Genomic DNA, 19,595 nt, shown 5'->3' on the forward strand with positions numbered 1-19,595 from the left:
CTGGATTTATGTAGGATGATAAGGAGTTCTTTTCCTAAGCAATGTCCCGTAATACCTGTTTAATGACTGGTAAATCCCTTTCAACATCCGTCATCCAGTTTGATATTGCGAAACGACATGCCGGCCTTCCTTCCCACGAAGTGCCCGAAACGTAAATTTTCCTTGTTGCCTTAATTTTATCAACGAGTTGCTTGTTAAGCTCCTCATCCTTTGCACGGAACAGCACGATGATGAAAATTCCGCTCAAAATATCCTCATGAGGAGCTGCTTCCTGGGGAAGCAGCTCGTACTGGCTGCTTTCCAGAATATGTTGGGCAATTCCACGTGCCAATTGGATTTGGCGCTCAAGCATATCTCGGTATCCGTCCCTTCCATATGCCACCAAGCTCGCATACACCGGCAAAGCTCTGAAACGCCTAGAGTTCTCCAGGCCAATGTTCAGTGGTGACATGATGGTATCGGGGCCGTTACCAGATGCGAGATAGGCAGCGTTGGGATTTTGGAATACACGTTCAGCCATGGCGCGGTGTCTGGAAAGAAAGAAGCCACAGTCATAGGGCACGTTGAGGAGTTTGTGTCCATCACCGGTTATTGAATCTGCCAGTTCCAGGTCGGCACATGCTTCTATAATAGAAGAGTGGGCAGGGGACGAAAGGATCCGACCGAAAAGACCGAATGCGCCATCGGCGTGTATCCATGCCCCATGCATGTCACACAGCTTACGAAGTTCTTGCATCTCTTCTGGTCCTGACGTAGCGAAGACGCCTGTATTGACTTCCGAAGCTGATACCACGACTATTGATGCAGCACCCGGTAGTTCCAGTGACTTTTTGAGTAGCTGCATGTCAAATTTGTGCGGTGCATCTGAGCAACCTAGACACTTGACACTTGCTCGCCCAAGCCCCAGAATGCTTGCAGCTTTGCTTAATGATGAGTGTGGTACAGTAGTCAAGATTTGGATGTCGTCGATGCCAGCTCTGCGCATAGCTTCTACGATACCAATTTCGCCAACGCTGTTCTCGGCATCGGTACGGTGTGCGGAAGCTTCAGCAATCACATATTCCCGTCCACAAGCGAGCCCTAAAACATTGGCTGCTGTAGCACCCGTAGTGAAGATACGATGAGGCCATTGCGAGGGCTCGAAGTTCAGCAGCTCGCAAAGCAAAGACAGTGCCCGGTCCTCCACATCTGTGGCAATGGTCTCATTGGGCAAGTGCACTTGCACGTTCTGGTCAAATGCTGTGACTAGGTTGTCGGCAAGGGCCGCTGCCTGGTTGACTCCACCAGTTACGAAGCCGTAGTAATTAGGGGAGCGAGAAGAGGCGTTGAATGCTGGAACTAGGTCTTGGCGTAGGTGCCGTATGCTTTCTTCAAGACCTACTCCCTTAGTGGGAAGATGGGTTTGGAGCTTGGAACGAGCACTGCTCAATGTATCGCCAGATGGAAGGACGTTCTCAGGTGGTGGATGCACGTGTATTTCTGCAATCTCCACAGCGAGCTGGTTGAATATTTCTTGGCTTTGGACTTCCATGGCTTTGGACTGGCGTTGCTTGCAAACAATCTCTGGGATGGCGGTGTGATTGCGACGTGCCTAAGAAAAGAACTCTGCTGCCTACCGTGGTGTGAAGACGTGAGTGGTACAAGAACACATGACTCTTACTACGACGGTTCGCTGAGGCCGAAGGATGCCTAATTCCGAATAAGGCCAGCTTACAAGCCTACTGGAAGCAATCCATGGCTTTGCAGGTGACACTCTAACGACACACATGCAGGAATTTTCAGGATGCGGTTGAATGTCAGAGGTTGCCGAGACCGAAGGCGTGATGGTGCCATTGTTGTCCATGATAATATGTAATAGAGACTGCTAGATCCTAATCTAAGGCGATGCCCGCACGTGATTTGGCGCTAGTAGCGCGGCGCGTGTTGCGGACTTAGCACAACACGGTCAAGGATGCGGATGGTGATGTCGCCACACCACGCCCATTAAAACGTGACGCTGCTGTGGATGCACGTGTAAAACATCGATGCGGATTCCCACACCGACGATGCGACGCTCTCATGCCTCGGAACAATCTTAGTAAACACCTCCAGTGGTTGGTTAACGAGAAGCCATTTATTCCTCCCGCATCATCGCTCGTGGCATACGAAGCCGGCGCTGAGCCTACGAGTTCGGCGACAATCTCACTGCAACATTCTTCGCACTCAGACACGCAGACGGCATACAATGAACCCCAACCTGCCTCCGTGCCAGCGCCCCCATCAGCACCTCAAACCGCTAGACCCGTCCTACCCCGCAGTCTCGCTCCAACGAGGCCAATCGATATACACAACCCTCCAGAGGCTGAGGGTACGAGCTCGGATATGGCAAGACTGAGGGCTACGCCGGCAAGCGGGAAACCCAGACTCATTGTAGCGGGGTTACCAGATCATGTATCATACTCGGCGTCCCCAAGCAGGGCAAGGAATGAGAAGAACACCACAGCAGAGCCGGGAAGGGCCAATTCGGAACGCACTCGAGATCCACCGACAACTTCGAGGACGATCAGCGGACACATGGAAGTACCTGCTTCACAATATGGCACTGCTGGAATGAGTCGCATGGAGCCTATTGATGTTGACTCCATTGACCTTACTGGAGATGATGCGATTCCCTCTTCGCCAGTTCCAATGCGCACCCCCAAAGGACGAAAACGGAAGAGCGACGAGTTCGAGGCAGACCTCCGGCACGCCAAGTCTCCCAGGCCGATTCGAGCAGACCCTACGCTCGCCCCAGAGCCCGACGACGACGATGACGAGTTTCCTGATATCGAGGACATTGTCATGGCCCCGGATAGTCCGCCTCCACCATATTCGATTGTCGCAGGGGGTGCAAAGTCCTCACCAGAGCAAGCTGCGGATGCTGAGGACGACGATATGGAGGCAATGTTACAAATAGAAGAGGAGGAGCGACGGATAGCAGAGGCAGAGCAGGCGGCGTCTACACAACCGCGCAAACGCAAACCGTTAAGCCGTGTGCCTTCAGAAAATGCTCCAGCCCGCAAAATGGGGAAGCAGACTCGTAGCCCTGCGCCTAGCAAGACCAGGCCTTGCGCAGCCGAAGTTGCGGTACCTAAATCGGAACGTATGCGCGCGCCTACTACTAAGAGAATTGAGCATGCGGTGATGGACTCTGAAGACGAAGACTTTGGTGCGATAGATGAGATGGACATTGACACTCAAGCTCGGACAAAATCACCCACGCCTCCGAGAAAAAGGCTACGTGAAAAGACGCCAGTGTCAAATCCAGCTGGGCCTGCGAGCCAGACACAGCTACCCATACGCTCTCCAGTGAAGGCCTTGCGAAGTCCTAGTCCATACCAACCTGAGCAAGACTCCATTCCTACCCCAGCGAAGTCGCAATCCCCTAAGAAAAATACCAAATCTGCACCTCTACCAGTATCCGCGCCCATCAAGCCTATCCCAAGCTCGTCAGAATTGTCAAAGGAAAAGAAGAATGCCATCAAAAGCACTATCGATGCATTCTTGAAAACAGAGGGTCAAAGGTTGCAAAGCCATCTCAACACGGCGAGTTTGGCATGGGAAGATGCCCGTGCTGCCTTTGTTGCCCATATCTCCGAGCATGGTATACCTGACCCTAGCGAACAAGAAAGGATGGGACGCGCTCGCTCACGGAAGGATGCGGTAGAGCAGTTGATAGTCTTGAAGACCAAGCATAGTGACCTTGTGAACGAGCGGCAAAAGGTGAAGCAAAAACTTGAAGACGACTTGGACATGGGTCAGTTTGACGCAGCAGACGGTGAAACTCTCAGCAGACTCTTCAAGATGATCGAGGACATCCAGATCCAAATGTATTACCTGCTGGATCTGGCGGCCATCAAGCAGCAACCCAAGTCTGTCGTAAAGGCAGAGTCGAAGAGCAGCCGCAACGTGGTTATCCAGTCAACTCAAACAAGCCCAGTGCGACCATCATTTGATGATTCAAAGGAATCAGGGCCAAATCGGATCCCTCAAACACAGTACCCTAAGCACGGCGACACTGTTGTTGAAGAAGTGTTTACACCGACTCGTCGCATACGATTCGCTGAGGAACAGGTGGCTGCCTCTCCGCTACCCCCTCTAGATCTTGGTATTCGTTCCCGCACTGAAAACGGTGCGACAGGAATGCACAACCACGTGCCAAAAGATCGATCTCACCGCATACCTGAGACGCCAGAACACCGGCGTTCTCCGAAAAAGTCAAAGCCAGCAACCCATCATGATATGCCTGATGACTTCGAAGACATGGAATTTGAGGAAGACGAGAGCCTGTTTACTCATCACATGGGTGAGCTCCATCAACCCATTGAGGTAAGTGACGATGACGAGTTTGGCGCGGACGACGATGAATTCCTCCACGAAATCAACAACATCGAGAATCAGGTACCAGGCAACTTCAATTGGAAAGGTGAACGGACAGGAGCCCTCCCGTCAACGAACACTCGCGAGGTATTCCGTGAGGCTTCCCCGAACAAAGCCGCGCCAAAACAGAATCAACAAGCATCACCGAAGAAGCCGCAACTGAACATGCCGGCCAAGAATCACCCCGGAATGAACTTTCCTTGGTCCCAAGATCTGAGAGCGGCACTCATTCGTCGGTTCGGTTTGAGAGGTTTCCGGCCTGGGCAATTGGAGACTATTAACACCACCCTAGCAGGTAAACACTGCTTTGTGCTGATGCCTACCGGAGGAGGAAAGTCGCTCTGCTACCAGCTTCCCTCGGTTATCGCTTCAGGCAAGACACATGGGGTTACCCTAGTTGTTTCTCCGCTATTGAGTTTGATGGAAGACCAAGTCGAGGCTTGCAGACAGCGTTTCGGCATGCAGGCATTCCTCATTAATGGAGAATCAACCGCAGCTCAGAAGAAAATGATCATGGACGGCTTACGCGAAAGGAATCCTCAGCAGTTCGTCCAGATACTCTACGTGACACCCGAGATGCTTAGCAAAAACCAGAGGATGATCAACGCTTTCCAGCAATTGCATTCTGGGGGCAACCTTGCCAGGATTGTCATCGACGAGGCACATTGTGTCAGCCAATGGGGTCATGATTTCCGACCAGACTACAAAGCACTTGGAGACGTTGTTCGACAATTTCCCGGAGTTCCGGTGCTTGCGCTGACTGCAACTGCTACCAAACTTGTCCGTTCCGATGTGGTATCCAATCTTGGTATCCAAGGTTGCCAGGAATTCTCCCAAAGCTTCAATCGCCCCAATCTGTCCTATGAAGTGTTACCGAAAGCAAAAGGCATTATCAACAATATCGCGGATTTGATCAAGGAGCGATATGTCGGAAAGTCTGGTATTATCTACTGCCTCTCACGGAAGAGCTGCGAGCAAGTAGCCCAAAAGCTATCTGAGATGGGTATCCGTGCCTACCATTACCATGCCGGAATGGACTCGACCGATCGGTCTGACGTCCAACGCAAATGGCAGAAGAACGAGTATCATGTCATCGTGGCCACAATCGCCTTTGGTATGGGTATTGACAAAGCCGATGTACGATATGTCATTCACCACTCGCTACCAAAGAGTTTGGAAGGCTATTATCAAGAGACTGGACGTGCTGGTCGTGATGGTAAGCGCTCAGAGTGCTACCTGTACTACCAGTATGCAGACTCGAGGATCTTGCGCAAGATGATTGATGAGGGCGAGGGCAGCAGAGAACAGAAGCAACGACTAAGCGACATGCTGCGAACTGTGATTCAATACTGCGAGAACAAAGCCGACTGTCGACGCGCTCAAGTGCTCGGATACTTTAGTGAAGCGTTCGATCCCTCAAAGTGCAACTCGACATGTGACAACTGCCGGTCGGATGCCACGTTCATTACAAAGGACCTTACCGAATACGCTGCCATGGCCATTAAGCTTGTCAGCCAGGTTCATGAGGACAATGTCACAATGCACCAATGCGTAGATGCCTTCCGTGGTGCTGGCGGTGCCAAGATCAAGAGTGCTGGATTGGAAGAATATGGATGGGGCTACGGTAAGGACCTAGAAAGGGGTGACAATGAGCGCATCTTTCAACAACTGCTAGACGCTGGTGATCTTAAAGAGAAGAGCAAGGTGAACAAGGTTGGCTTTGCGACCAGCTACCTACACGTATGTATTCTATGTTTGATGCATATTTCAACTATTAACGTTCTTAGCCTGCTTCGACACGCAACGACTACGAAACTAAGCGGAAGCAGCTGAAGTTGCAAGTACGCTCCTCACCACACAAAGCATCTGCGAAGCCATCTTCAAAAGCGCCTGCTGCGAAGAAGGCGAAGAAACAGCAAACACAGTTCCCATCAACCAATGTCGATTCTCCTGTGCATGGGAATAAGCAAAAGATAAGGTCATTTGCTTACAACCAGGATGACGACGACGATGATGAAGATGTCTTTGATGCACCACGTCATCCTACTCGCAAACCCGCCAATCGTAGTTTCCAAGCCGACGGTTTCGTTGGCGACAATGATGGCTTTGCACCAGTACGTGAGGCTAGGCCATTAAAAGCAACGAAAGCGAAAAAACTTGGAACTCCCATCACTACAGACCAGAGGACTGCCGAGCTCACTGAGCTGCAAAGCGATGTCTTGAGAGATTTCATGACCGGGGCTAAGAGGATGAGAACAAGCATACAAGAAAGAAAGGGTCACCGCGAGGCCATCTTCACAGATACGGTGCTTCGTGAAATGGGTCTTGATCTGCCACGAAATCTCGACGAAATGAAGATGATACCAGGCATCCGACCCGAGATGGTAGATCGTTACGGCAAGTCATTCTTGAAGTTGATCAACAATACGAGGAACTTTTACGGAGACGACACACCGGTTCCTCGCAATCCCCAGCTTCGCAACAAGCAAGCTCAAAGCTCTCGGACCGTCTATGAGATTGACGATGATGACAATGATGATAACGACGATGACGAGGAAGTGGATGACCAGAACCACCGACTTGTTGTAGACCTTTGCGGTGACGACGACGATGATGATGTAGAGGAAGTAGATGTCCCTAACGCCGAAGAGTTCGGCGACGACTCATCCTACGGCGATCTCGATTACGACGATGACGGCGACGACGACGATGGCGAAGTACACACAAGTCATCACTTCAGCCACGCTCCAAACCCAGAGGTTGCAGAATTCAACAACCGATACACGCAGCTGGGCGGGAGAGCAGCTCCCGTATCCAAGGCTGCAGCCAAAGCACCGGCGGCAAGATCGGGGTACAAGAAGAAGGGGACATTCAAGAAGAGGACATCGGGAAACTTTGGTAATAACAAGAACTTTGGCGGGGTCAAGAAGCGTGCGGCTAGGGGGTCTAGCAGTAGGGCTTCTGCAGGGGCCAGTAGTCGGCCCAGGGGTGGAGGTGGAGGAGGTGTTAGCAGAGGCGGAGGCGGGGGGCCGACAGGTGGTGGATGGGGATCCATCATGGCCATGCCTACCTGATGGGGTCGATAAGAATTAGAGAATGGTGGGCACTATGTTTCGATTTGCCATGTAGTGTAAGTTCTGCAAGGGGCGATGCAATGTCCGTCTCCACTGGTCTGTTTTGCTTTTTTGTTTTGCACAACTGAATACCCCCCCCATCCCTCTTTACTTCATCTAGTCATACCATAGCATGATTGCATTGTTACAGGAGTATCTGCATTCACATAGGCACCATGCACCAACGAACCATAATCTCTTTTTTTTTCCTCCAAGAAGAAGAATAGTATTCATGAGGACATTAAGACATTAACCGTGAAAGCGCCAGTAGGGGAAACATGTAAAAGGTATCTAATAACACCTCCATCTACAACAACTTGGCCCAATCCACATTACAGTAGGGTAGGATAGGGTAGGTTGTGGTAATTTACAACCCACCATGGCTGTGCGTACCAGTAGTAGAGGTAGTAGTACCATGGTGATGTCCCAATCCCAGCGCACTCTTCGTCTTATCCACAATGCTGCCGCCCGTGGAACCGTGCACGTTGTTGTCCTTGGAGCGGCCCAGCTTGTCCATGGTCGATTGCGTGTGCGTCTTGGACGAGTCGGGTTGGGCTTCGCGGGCCACTTTGTCGGCGGTGCCCGTGAGGGACTCTTTGATCTTTGTGCTGGTGGATTTGGTGGATTGGGGTTGCTGGTAATGTGGGGTTAGTTTGGGGAGGGGTTTTGGGTGGAAGGGGGTAAGGAAAGGGGGATTAAGGGGACAAGGGAGGGGGGGGATAGACGTACCATGGCCTCGCCAAGCTTGGTGTGGGTGTCTTTGCGGAATGCGTCGGTCATGGTGGAGGATTTGGGTGGTTGGTGGGGTTTGGGGTTGTGTATAGGGTTGTGAAGATGGTTGTTTGGAGATGTAGTTGTGATGGAGGATTTACAGTGGAGCAAAAGGGGTGTTTATATGCATTTTGGACACCTTCTTTACTTGATCATTTACGTCATGTTTGGTGGTTGCCATCTACAGTCTACAGCAAGAAGATTGGATATGCACTGAGAAGGTGCTTGGGTGGTGACGGCGTGGCTACAGGAGCGATGTGTCGCCAACGTCATTTTCAGCTCGTGACTTGGGGCGATATGAAGCAAGATTCGAGATGGTGTCTTGACAGAGTGTGTTTAGCTGCTTGGGTTACATTGCAAGACGGGCTGAGAAGCAGGGATGGGGGGGTGAAGACGGGTGGCGAGAAGTGAAAGCAAGTTATGGGGGCACATGGGGGACGGGTTGGCTGTAAGCTGCTCAGATGTCAGGGCTGTAAGTAATATGTCGACGTGCTTGAGTATTGTGTATATAGAAGCCGACTATGTCCTGGCAAGTAATACGAGCATAGTATACTACAAATGGCGATGACTACTACTATTGCGTTACGATAGGCTTCGGCGTGTAGGATTACTGGTCCCTGCGTCGGATACTCTGATGACGTCACTCTCGTCACGTTCCCGCGTGCAAGGTGCGCGGTCAAGCCTCTGCCAATTTTTAAACTAACAGCACCCATTGCTTGCTTGCTTGCTTGCTTGCTTACTTGTTTGCAGCATCTGCCATGTGGGAAAAGCGATTCCAGATCAGATGGGCGCTGCAGGGTCGCCGGGTAACCACTCACACTCTTGACGCCCCCCCGGCAGCCGGCAGCCGGACGCGTCTGGGGGACTGTGTTAGCATTAGGATGAAGGCACCACGTGTGGAATACATGAGGCGGTGGGCGCAAAAGCACAGAGCAAGGTACACCACCACTCGCTTAGTTATCGCATAGCGCCACACACTGGCGTGCGGTCGGACTTCAACAAACGGATTCCAAGCAATGGCGGTATGCGCTGTTGGGGAGCGCGTCGCGCGCAGCACTCTGTATACAGCGGCGCGCCTGAGGGGAGTTTGTACTCGTGGGGCCGGGCTTGCGAAAGAGCGGTCGCTGGCTTGCTGGGTGGGCCGAGGCGGATGCCGTACGCAAGCCGCCACGTCGCTGGGGGAAATGCAGAGGCTGGGTATGGACATGAAGCACGAGGGTCTAATGCAGGAACACGCCGGCGGCTGGCCCGTATGCAGAAAACCAGTCTCCCCATCTACGATAGCGCGCGGGATGATTGGTTGTGGGCCGGGTCCGGGGCATGACGTTGGCGTTCCAGGTGGTTGCTACAGTTTCCGCCGTGTTGATGCAGCCTCCAACCACCTCCCAGCCACACACCCAACCTCACCATTTCCCCAGCAGCAAAACTACCTTTTACTGCAGTCATCCAGAGAAGTCACACTCCACGCTACCCACCTCCTACACTCACTCACACACACCTTTTTTCTCTCTCTACACAGGAGACATCTGACCATTCTTGTCACAGTGCATATCCAGACCAGCGCTGCAAGACGGGCTAAGCCAAGAGTACCGCCGACCGCCATTTAATAACTTTTATACTCTTGACACAACTCCACCGCCGCTTGCACTCGACCACCCGCTTATGAGAGCGCAACACTCTTCAGCAATTGTCTGAGTGCATCCCGCCGCTCGCATCACCCGGCCCTCTGGGGGCGCAGGGAGACCAACTACCACCACAACGCCCACTAGAGGCAATTGAAGAACACACATCTTCACAATGGCAAACCTCCGGTTCGCCGTTAGCATGCAACGTACGTTCCCCTCCGACCGAGAGAGAGAGAGAATTGGAAAAAAAAAGGGGGGTGATCAAAACTAACAAACATCAGGGTTAATACCGTTTCTTGGCTTTCACCATGTTCTCATGATTCTCATCGCCATTGCGATAATATTGCTCTGTACGTCGAGACCGGAACATTCCATGCGACCAAAACTAACAATCCGCAGCTTTGCTACTGGCAGGATGCTCATCCACATCTCCCCTCATTCCCGGCATCTTCCTCATCTCCATGTGGTACGAACAATTCACTCCCACCTACGCACCCGAGCAGGTCGACCCTGGCGTCACAGCCGCCATTGCAAACATTGTCGGCAACGCCCAGCTCGGTGTTCGTGTCGGCTACTTTGGCATTTGCATCAACCGTGATGGCGGTGGTTTCATTTGTTCCAACAACGCCACTGCCCTTGTCGACAACGTGTCTGTCGACCAGGACCCCCTCAACCTTGTGTGGGTAGCCGCTACCTTCAAAGATGCCGTCGTTTTCCCTTACCTCCTCATCGTCGCCATCATTCTCGCCTTCTTCACCTTCATCCTCCTCGCCACTTTCCCCGGATGGCACGAGGAGAGAGACGAGCGAACTGGATCCGACGTCGACGTCAAGCCTTTCCCCTCCAGGCCCGTCTCTCAGGTCGCTCTCGCTCTCATCTTCATCTCGTCCATCTTCGTCCTCGTCTCCGTCTTATGGCAACATACCGCCTCGGTCGCTGCTGCAACAATCGTGCAAGATCTCGGCAACGGTAGCGTCAAGTCTGGTGTCGGCACATCTGCCATGGTCCTTGGTTGGTTCGGCTTTGTGCTGCTCATCATTGTGACCATTGGGTTGCTTGTCATGATCCTCAGCATCATTGTCCTCGACCGCCTCACCGACAATGACTAAGGCCATTGATGCGACTGCGAATGTATTCGCAACATAATTTCCGAAAGACGAGCATTTTGTTGGTGCGATTATGTAATTCGATGCCGGCTCGATTCGGCCTTTGCTTCTTCTGCTCAGTTATTACATACCCTTTTTTTTTCCCTTGCGACGCGAAAGCAGTTCGCTGCGTAGAACGATTTTTGTGGCATACCCGGCGTTGAGAAGGGAGTGGTTTTTGTGTTTTTTTTTTTTTGCATCAGATCGATTTGATCCATGAAGGCGAGTTGAGGCTCGGCGAGAAATGTTAAATGAATAGGGGGAATGATTGAAATCAAAATGGACGCTGAGATGGATTGTATCTATGTAGTAAATGAGAGAATGAGAATCTGACATGTCAAATCAAGAAACTCGAGCCATATCATGGGTGATATATCTGTAACGGGATAATAATACAGGACTGCACACCCTTTGTCAATAAGCTCTCGGGTGATTGAAACTCTATGTTGAGGCAATTCAACTGCGACATAAGAATTGCCTTTGTGATGCGCATCCGGGATGTTTTCGCATGGTGTGAGGGGCAAAACGCGGGGAAAAGGCAGGGCTGCAGAACCCTGCCCAGTGTGACTTGTACGACCCAAAAACGGAACATTTCTCATTACCAAGTCAATCTCCGATTGACAGAGCAGAATTAATGACACTTTTTTTCACCCTTTCTCGCCGCAAAGTATGTCCGATTCGCTCCGACGACCGGCTGCACGATTGCTGGCATGTTGGCGCTATTCCTAAATGAGACTAGGGCATCCTATCGGTGTCCAAAAATTTGGTGGGGGTTAGATGAATGGAACTACAGGTACTCCGACTGTCGAAAAGCTTAAAATCTCGCGCTGCGTCTACTCATCTTTTTTTTTCTCCTCTTTTCTTCAACCCCTCACCTTCATTCTCTCACATCCTACCGCACATCATGTCTAACTACGCGCTTCCAAAGTCCCACCAGGACGTATGTCGCCTCTCACTTCAAAGACAATGTACTCGATGCTAACTCGCCACAGCTCATGGAGAAGTCCCTTGTGGACACCGACCAGGAGGTCGCTCAGATCATGGCAAGTCCAGCAGTAATTCGTCCTTCAAACAGTCTGCTAACTATTATTACAGGAGAAGGAAATCCAGCGTCAACGCGAATCCATTCTTCTGATCGCCTCGGAGAACGTTACCTCCCGCGCCGTCTTTGATGCGCTCGGCTCACCCATGTCCAACAAATACTCCGAGGGCTACCCCGGTGCCCGCTACTACGGCGGTAATGAGCACATCGACTCGATCGAGCTACTCTGCCAAAAGCGTGCCCTTGAGACCTTCCGCTTGGACCCCGAGAAGTGGGGTGTCAACGTTCAATGCTTGAGCGGTAGCCCGGCAAACCTGCAGGCTTACCAGGCCATTATGAGGCCACATGACAGGCTCATGGGTCTTGACCTGCCCCACGGTGGACATTTGAGCCACGGCTACCAAACACCCCAGAGGAAGTGCGTATTCACAACCAGGTTCATACGCATTGAATGAAAGCTAACAACTTGTAGGATCTCAGCCGTTTCCACATACTTTGAGACCTTCCCCTACCGCGTCAACCTCGACACCGGCCTCATCGACTATGACCAGCTCGAGCAAAACGCCCTCATGTACCGCCCCAAGGTTCTTGTCGCCGGTACTTCTGCCTACTGCCGTGAGATTGACTACAAGCGCATGCGTGAGATTGCTGACAAGGTCGGTTGCTACCTCCTCATGGACATGGCTCACATCTCTGGTCTCATTGCTGCTGGTGTCAACAAGTCACCTTTCGAGTACTGCGACATTGTCACAACCACTACCCACAAGTCTCTCCGTGGTCCCCGTGGTGCCATGATCTTCTTCCGCAAGGGTGTACGCAAGACCGACCCCAAGACCGGCAAAGAGACCCTCTACGACCTTGAGGGACCCATCAACTTCTCCGTCTTCCCTGGTCACCAGGGTGGCCCCCACAACCACACCATCACTGCGCTGGCTGTTGCCCTCAAGCAGGCTCAATCAGATGACTTCAAGCAATACCAACAGCAAGTCATCAAGAACGCCAAGGCGCTCGAAGTTGCTTTCAAGTCAATGGGCTACAAGCTCGTCACTGACGGCACCGACAACCACATGGTTCTCCTTGACCTGAAGCCCTTCTCTCTCGACGGTGCACGTGTCGAGGCTGTTCTCGAGCAAGTAAACATTGCTTGCAACAAGAACACCACTCCTGGTGACAAGTCCGCTCTTACCCCCATGGGTATCCGTATCGGAGCCCCTGCCATGACTTCTCGTGGTCTCGGCGAGGAGGACTTCAAGAAGATTGCCAACTACATTGACACTTGCATCAAGCTGTGCAAGAAGATCCAAAGTGAGCTCCCCACGGAGAACAACAAGCTCAAGGACTTCAAGAGCAAGGTTGCTTCTGGCGAGGTCCAGGAGATCAACGACCTTAAGAAGGAGATTGCCGCCTGGGCTGTCACCTTCCCTCTGCCCGTCTAAAGGCAGAGTGGTATAAAATGGGATTATAGGGCGTAAGACGGCGTTTTTTTTGGGGTATGGGCAACGGTGTTTCAACAAAAGAATCCGGACCGGAGTGTTCAACAGCTCGTACGATATTTGTGATTGATGATGTCATGAGATGGAAATGGAGGAAAGATACCAGTATTGCAATGTAAAAAAAAAAGAAGGCCTCTTGGGCGGCAAGAGCAGTACTTTTTCGTAAAAGTGGCCTGGCTGGTCCACTGACCAGATTGCTGCTTAACCAGCGGTCATTACAAAAATGAAGAAGAGATTATTTGCTCAATCAGTTTGTTTGGTTGTGATTCATTCAGACGTGCCTATGCATTGTGCTCGCTTATGCGATTCTATCAAGAGGATAAAGGAAGAGAAAAAAAAAAGAGAAATCCAGGCAATCATCTAGACCGATTGCCAGGAAATGCTAAATGTAGCAGAGTGATCTCCACCCGCATACACCGTTTGCTGCGTGCTTCCACGCGCAACCTTGTCGGCGCTCCAGTTGGCATTGCCACCCGCAGCCAGCAAGCCATCCGCATTGGTGAAGCCCGTCGCAGTGCGAACATTGTTACCGCACGCCAGCGCACCACCAACAATGCCGCAGTTGCCCTTTGAGCTCGACAGCGTAAAGCCATTCTCGCCAACTTTGGTAGCCGAGAAGGTCGCACAAGTACCAGTCGTGTACCAAGTGCCCTTGCTAATAATACATCCGTTGTTCGCCCCATCAACAACCACATTCAACTGGCCGCGCCCGCTAAACGGAGTGCCTGGTGCAGCCGTCGGTGCGGGATTCCCACCAGCCACCGTTGTCGTCGTCGTGATGGTAGGGGGAGAAGGCTGCGCGCCACTCCCGTGCTTAGGCAAGTATCGAATACCGGATTTGGGGCAGGTAGATTTGGTGCCATCTGGATTCGACGGCACAAACTCGCCCGTCTGCACACTGCCGCGCACGTCAAAGTGGTACCAAATCTCGTTTAGGGCGCCCGAGCGACATCCCAGCGTGACCTCTACGTCTGGGCGCTTTGCCTGGATGGCCTTTTGGATGGCGTCGAATGTGTACGTTTGGCTGGTGCTGGGCACGATGCCTGCGTCCTTGAGCCAGTCGTAGCTGGGCAGGGATTTGAACAGGTCGACGGTTTTTTGGAAGAAGTCGACGACTTCCTCGGTGGGCTTGTGCTCCGTGTAGCATTCGGGCTCGAGCGTCGAGATGCAGGTGCCGTGCTTGGCCCACTCGTGGTACCAGAAGGATTCGTCCTGGCCCTTGTAGTCTTTCCAGTACGTGGACATGTAGGCGAGGAGGTCCGTGGCGCCGAAGGAGTTGAGGATCGCGCTGATGTTGGAGTAGGAGCGCGTCGAGTCGCAGCTTGCGTCGTAGCTGCCGTCGCAGCGATCGGGCCTTGGGATATTGCGTTAGTATACTTGGATGTGTAGGATTGAGGGGGAGGAAATGGGGAAAAACGCACCATAGCCCGTGAATCGTCCAGCTATCATCTGGTCCGGTAGCAGGTGACGCATCCCAAAATTGTGTCTGGAGCAGCTGGCCGCCGGGCGCGTTGAAACAGCATAGATTCTCCACGGCAGTCGTGTTGTGGCAGCTCAACTGCGCATTGGGGCACGCCTGGGTGAAATCACCCATGACGCGCTGGCCTCCACCGAGGATAATCTGTGCGCCGCCTACGGCGAGCTTGCCTAGAGTTCTGAGCGAAGGCATGGTTGGCGATTCTGCCGCCAGATTTGCAGACGACGCAGCCGCATTATGTACTGCGTCCCTTGCTGCATCTACCAAAGTGTCGATCATGATTCCCACTTTTCACGTATTCCTTCTATCCCTCTTTGTTGAATTGGGCACCTTCTACTACTGGCAAGGATAGCCCTCAAAGTCCAAGGCAGAGATTAAGGCTACCGGGTGTACAACCAAGCTACGACAAGCTTTCTTGCTTTTGGCTCCCGTCACGACAGGCCGTTGTGCCTGCACGACTTGACGTTACAGACGCTGATTCGATAAATGGCAAATAACGACTGTGCCTCGATGCGGAAGGTCGGTCGTTTAGTCTACGCAGGATATATGGTATAGCGCGTAGCGACGGGAGTAGTACGCGTCGAATGCGGTCGTGTGGATCCAACGGAGTAGCCGATGGACAGGTCTCTTGCGATCCGACTGGCTAGACTGTGAGGGCCCGTAGAAATGAAAGACCACTGTATGTATATGAAGGAGGAGGAGGGGGTTGGGACGAAAAGGCAAACCGGTGTTTAGCTATGTTGGAAAGGAGGAGAGAGAGAGATGAAAGGGTTAAGAGGTAGGGCCAGTCAAGGCGCGGGATTTAGGCATCACGCTGGGCACAAAGGTCACGCAGTAGCTGGACGGGGTCAGTGCTGGGTGTTAGCAAGGCGAGAGATCTACGTGCATTACTTGCTTAGAGTGGGCGGCCGCCAGTCGGAGAGGCGTTTCATGGCGGTCGGCGGTGCAACGACATGTGACGACGCGCGCGTGGACGATAAGGAATGTCGATTGGCATGCATGTGGTCAGGGGTGATTGGACCCTGACCTGATAGTGAGGCTTATCCCCCATCTTGCGCTAATACTAAAATAGTATACCGTCAGGTCGGAGATCGGGATTCTGCATCTCCCCGTCATGGTAGCGCAGCGCTTCTTTCCCTTTCACTTTGTTGTTCGGTATATAAGTACTTACTGTACGTCAGAAATAATAAGGAGCAATCTCACGTAACTTTGGTCTCAAAGAGCGCTGCTGTGGTTTTGCTTTCTTTTAAAAACTTTTGAGCCAAGTTTTGCTACCTGCCAAGTAGTGACATCGACTTTTAGATCAAGATAATGCGAATAGTGTTGTGAAGAAAAGGCTCAAGGGGTGATTATTACAGATAACGTGGGCACTGTCCTGTATGATGTGTGTCTTCGTGTATGATGTATCGTCAAACTAACAATACGGGATAACAATAGGATCTAACGTCTATCCCTGCGTAGCGAGACACCCTGCGTGACGAGACGCCATAGACACTCCCTAATATAATAAACTTAACAACAGGTTAGAAGAATGTATATTCTCTTGATACTAGCTTCATACTATAAGTCTATTTACTCTTAAAATCTTTTAGAAACAGGTTCTGCTTACTATAAATTACGATAATTTAGTATAAGCGTCACATAACTACCTTACTTTAGTAAGTAGTAGATACGTTAGAAGCTTATACATCTTATTAAAATTTTATCAACTTATAGCTTATTATATAATAATTATATTCTAAGTACTAAGCTTAAGCTTAGGAGGTTGTCATGCTTTTATGCTAATTCTAAGTCCGCCTGCTAGAAGTGCTAGATGGAGGACCCGCATACCTAGCTTAAAGCAGCTTATCTATAATTTATCGCTACTGATACTGGATCTGTGGCTGTGTGGCTGGACGGCGCAATCAGCTTCCGATACAGCCATCGTGTAGCTTCAAGATAAAGTGCAATGCACAACTATAGCTAACGCGAAAGCTTACATACTATAGAGATAAGCTATTACGCCGCTCTACAGCTCCACAGACCTGCTACGAATTATTTATCTAATCCACTACGTCCTCGTACTTCTTAAGCATATCGCAACTAATATATATACTAAGCAGTAGCTAGATATTGCCTTAGCTCGTTCAAGGCGAATATTATAAGTTAGGTAGCGTGTAATGAATGGGGTAGAGAGGTCTTACATAGTGGGCATAGCAGGAGACAGAGACTAGCTAGCATAATATAGAATACTAAAATCTAAGTCTAGGCTTCGGTAAACGGAGTAAGTATTCGTCGTTACAAGCACGTGCAAAGGTGGAAAGGATTTGCATATCTTAGAGATACAGCTATTATACAGTCATACAGCGAATGACTCCTTGAATAAGCACTATAAGCATTAGAGGCGTGATAAGGAGTTTGTCTTCACCATCGTGGATGCGCAGGGCAAATAAAGGGGTAGGTCGACTCTATTTCAGGTACAATAAGATAGAGACGGACGAGATACTCTCAGTAAGAACGATTCTATATACAGTGGAGGGTATGGTAGAGGCGCGAGCTTACAGAGTATTTCAGAAGATCAGGCCATGGTGCGGCTGATACACTTCACGCCAACATATCATTGTTCGAGCTGCATGTGCGCCACTCCTACCTTTGATTCGTGTTCGTTTAACTTGTAGCCGAGCTGAAGAATAGCACCGTCACAGGCCGCAGTCTGGATGTACAGCTCAGCCTGATAGTGTGCATCTCACGCAGCTTCGACTCGACTCCTCACCGTGCCACCCTTCTTACGACGAGCCAACTATTCGTAGCCTCTCATATCGTATTTTGACCATTTTTCTTACTCCGCAATGCCTTCCTACGAGTACCGTCGGCTAGAGAAGGGCGAGATCCGAATTCTAATCCTCAGTCCCTCTACAGGAACCGATCGCGTCGAATGCACTCTTGAACCCGTACGGCTATCAGGTCGAAGGGATTTCGAAGCACTCTCCTATTGCTGGGGGAGTAGCGACAATCCTAGGAGAGTGTACTGTGCAGGGAATACCCTCCGTGTTACCTCAAATCTGTTTTCTGCGTTGCGACACCTGGCGCATTTCGGACCAGGAAAGACGGCTTTGGGTAGACGCCGTTTGTATCAATCAAGATGACAACGATGAGAAGAACGAACAACTACAACACATGGGAGAGATCTAAACAAAGGCTCGTCAAACGGTGGTGTGGTTGGGGGCTGATGAAAGCCGAGAGAACGCGATTCGATACTTGGAGCAAGCCGCACGAAGCCAGAGCCTGGATTGCCGAACAACTCTGGATTCAATCGCACCAATCTTTTGGGCTCCGTGGTTCACGCGCCTGTGGGTTGTTCAGGAAGTTGCTTTAGCACAACATGTTACAATGGTAGCTGGAAACAATTCGGTTCCTATGACTGATCTCGTCAAAGTGCTAATAAAAATGCGTTCGTACATGGTGAAGCATCAGGACGAGGACCTATTCCCCATGAGGAATATTATCAATTTACACGCTATCGTTCGATTGCAGCGCAATGTACGCCAGAATCAACACCGTGGAAACCCTGGCTACGTTCTGGAACTCTTTCGCGAAACAGAGTGGTTCGAAATGACAGTACCGAACGACCGACTGTATGCGCTGTACGGTCTCGCAGGTGGTATTCGCTTTCCTGTGAATAGCGACCGGCGTTACTGCCATCAGAAAATGTTTGTGGACTTCGCCGTCTGGGCACTAAAGGAGTTTTCTGGTCTAGTGCTTTTGTCCTATACCCGAGCCATTGGTGGTGGGTGCCATTGTAACGTACCTTCTTGGGCACCCTGTTACGATATGGACTGCCTGCCAGTCAGCCTTCTACACGTTTCGCATTTTAACGCTTGTGGGCGCCTATTCGAGCCCAAATACAAGTTCCAATCTCTTTCCGAGCTTCAAATTGCAGGGGCAATCATCGACACAATCAAAAGCGTTTGCGACGATCTTTTCAATCTTGCATCCATTGAGGCCCATTCGAAATCTCTGAAAAGTGGCGCAAAATTTGCCGGGTGCGAAGATTTGGTTGGGGAAAGGTACAAGAAGTACTGTGCAGCCCTGTTATTGGAATTGGACGCAGAGAACGGAAGAGCGCCCCAATCACTTATTGATTTGATGGATGAGAGGATCAAAAATGGCAGTAGCCCTGAATACGAGAAAGCGGAAGAGGTACGGACAAGCTGGGAGCGGTTCCGTTGCCTCTGCACCACTGTCGGTGATCGCTTTGTCTGGGCTTCAAGAAGAAAGCCGGGGCTTGGTTGGCACAGCAACAACACAAAGCCTGGGGACAATATATGCATTTTCAAAGGCGTATGAATCTGCCCGCAACAGCGCGCATAGGGCTAATAGTAATTTTCTAGTATTAGAGGATAGTTCTGAGTCTCGGATAAGAATATTCTATAGAACTTTAGAGCGATAAACGCTTAACATTGGTGCTATAGGGAGAGAAGTTAGTTACGCTATAGAAGAGAGCGCTGTTTAAATTAAGTGCGGAGGCAACGATGCGAAGGTAATTTTTAGG

At 51.0% G+C, this 19,595-nt stretch overlaps 9 protein-coding genes across 9 annotated transcripts; 5 read left to right on the top strand and 4 right to left on the bottom strand.

The window, feature by feature from the left end:
* Positions 1-34: 34 nt before the first annotated feature.
* COCMIDRAFT_93087 (uncharacterized protein) lies at positions 35-1,531 on the bottom strand (the record flags this gene model as incomplete). The annotated part of the gene is made up of 1 exon (XM_007688944.1): positions 35-1,531. The coding sequence occupies one exon, from the start codon at positions 1,529-1,531 to the stop codon at positions 35-37; it is 1,497 nt and encodes a 498-aa protein (XP_007687134.1).
* Positions 1,532-1,612: 81 nt separating this feature from the next.
* COCMIDRAFT_93007 (uncharacterized protein) lies at positions 1,613-1,843 on the bottom strand (the record flags this gene model as incomplete). Its single annotated transcript, XM_007688945.1, has 1 exon — positions 1,613-1,843. One exon carries the CDS (start codon positions 1,841-1,843, stop codon positions 1,613-1,615), a length of 231 nt encoding a protein of 76 aa, XP_007687135.1.
* Positions 1,844-2,058: 215 nt separating this feature from the next.
* COCMIDRAFT_93021 (uncharacterized protein) lies at positions 2,059-7,472 on the top strand (the record flags this gene model as incomplete). Its single annotated transcript, XM_007688946.1, has 2 exons — positions 2,059-6,138; positions 6,186-7,472. 2 exons carry the CDS (start codon positions 2,059-2,061, stop codon positions 7,470-7,472), a joined length of 5,367 nt encoding a protein of 1,788 aa, XP_007687136.1.
* A 457-nt stretch (positions 7,473-7,929) lies between these two features.
* Positions 7,930-8,291, bottom strand: COCMIDRAFT_57341 (uncharacterized protein; the record flags this gene model as incomplete). The annotated part of the gene is made up of 2 exons (XM_007688947.1): positions 7,930-8,145; positions 8,241-8,291. Coding segments are annotated over 2 exons (267 nt in total), but the record flags the coding sequence as incomplete, so codon positions are not given.
* A 411-nt stretch (positions 8,292-8,702) lies between these two features.
* On the top strand, positions 8,703-9,606 carry COCMIDRAFT_25609 (uncharacterized protein; the record flags this gene model as incomplete). Its single annotated transcript, XM_007688906.1, has 3 exons — positions 8,703-8,754; positions 9,033-9,176; positions 9,251-9,606. The coding sequence occupies 3 exons, from the start codon at positions 8,703-8,705 to the stop codon at positions 9,604-9,606; spliced, it is 552 nt and encodes a 183-aa protein (XP_007687096.1).
* A 473-nt stretch (positions 9,607-10,079) lies between these two features.
* Positions 10,080-11,016, top strand: COCMIDRAFT_93059 (uncharacterized protein; the record flags this gene model as incomplete). Its single annotated transcript, XM_007688948.1, has 3 exons — positions 10,080-10,113; positions 10,189-10,257; positions 10,307-11,016. 3 exons carry the CDS (start codon positions 10,080-10,082, stop codon positions 11,014-11,016), a joined length of 813 nt encoding a protein of 270 aa, XP_007687138.1.
* A 940-nt stretch (positions 11,017-11,956) lies between these two features.
* Positions 11,957-13,530, top strand: COCMIDRAFT_36019 (uncharacterized protein; the record flags this gene model as incomplete). The annotated part of the gene is made up of 4 exons (XM_007688921.1): positions 11,957-11,992; positions 12,045-12,095; positions 12,148-12,512; positions 12,567-13,530. 4 exons carry the CDS (start codon positions 11,957-11,959, stop codon positions 13,528-13,530), a joined length of 1,416 nt encoding a protein of 471 aa, XP_007687111.1.
* Positions 13,531-13,947: 417 nt separating this feature from the next.
* COCMIDRAFT_92960 (uncharacterized protein) lies at positions 13,948-15,256 on the bottom strand (the record flags this gene model as incomplete). Its single annotated transcript, XM_007688949.1, has 2 exons — positions 13,948-14,941; positions 15,009-15,256. 2 exons carry the CDS (start codon positions 15,254-15,256, stop codon positions 13,948-13,950), a joined length of 1,242 nt encoding a protein of 413 aa, XP_007687139.1.
* A 3,177-nt stretch (positions 15,257-18,433) lies between these two features.
* On the top strand, positions 18,434-19,390 carry COCMIDRAFT_4567 (uncharacterized protein; the record flags this gene model as incomplete). Its single annotated transcript, XM_007688897.1, has 1 exon — positions 18,434-19,390. One exon carries the CDS (start codon positions 18,434-18,436, stop codon positions 19,388-19,390), a length of 957 nt encoding a protein of 318 aa, XP_007687087.1.
* Positions 19,391-19,595: the final 205 nt, after the last annotated feature.

Source organism: Bipolaris oryzae (assembly GCF_000523455.1).
Source record: "Bipolaris oryzae ATCC 44560 unplaced genomic scaffold scaffold_49, whole genome shotgun sequence".
In the NCBI taxonomy this organism is placed as follows: domain Eukaryota; kingdom Fungi; phylum Ascomycota; class Dothideomycetes; order Pleosporales; family Pleosporaceae; genus Bipolaris; species Bipolaris oryzae.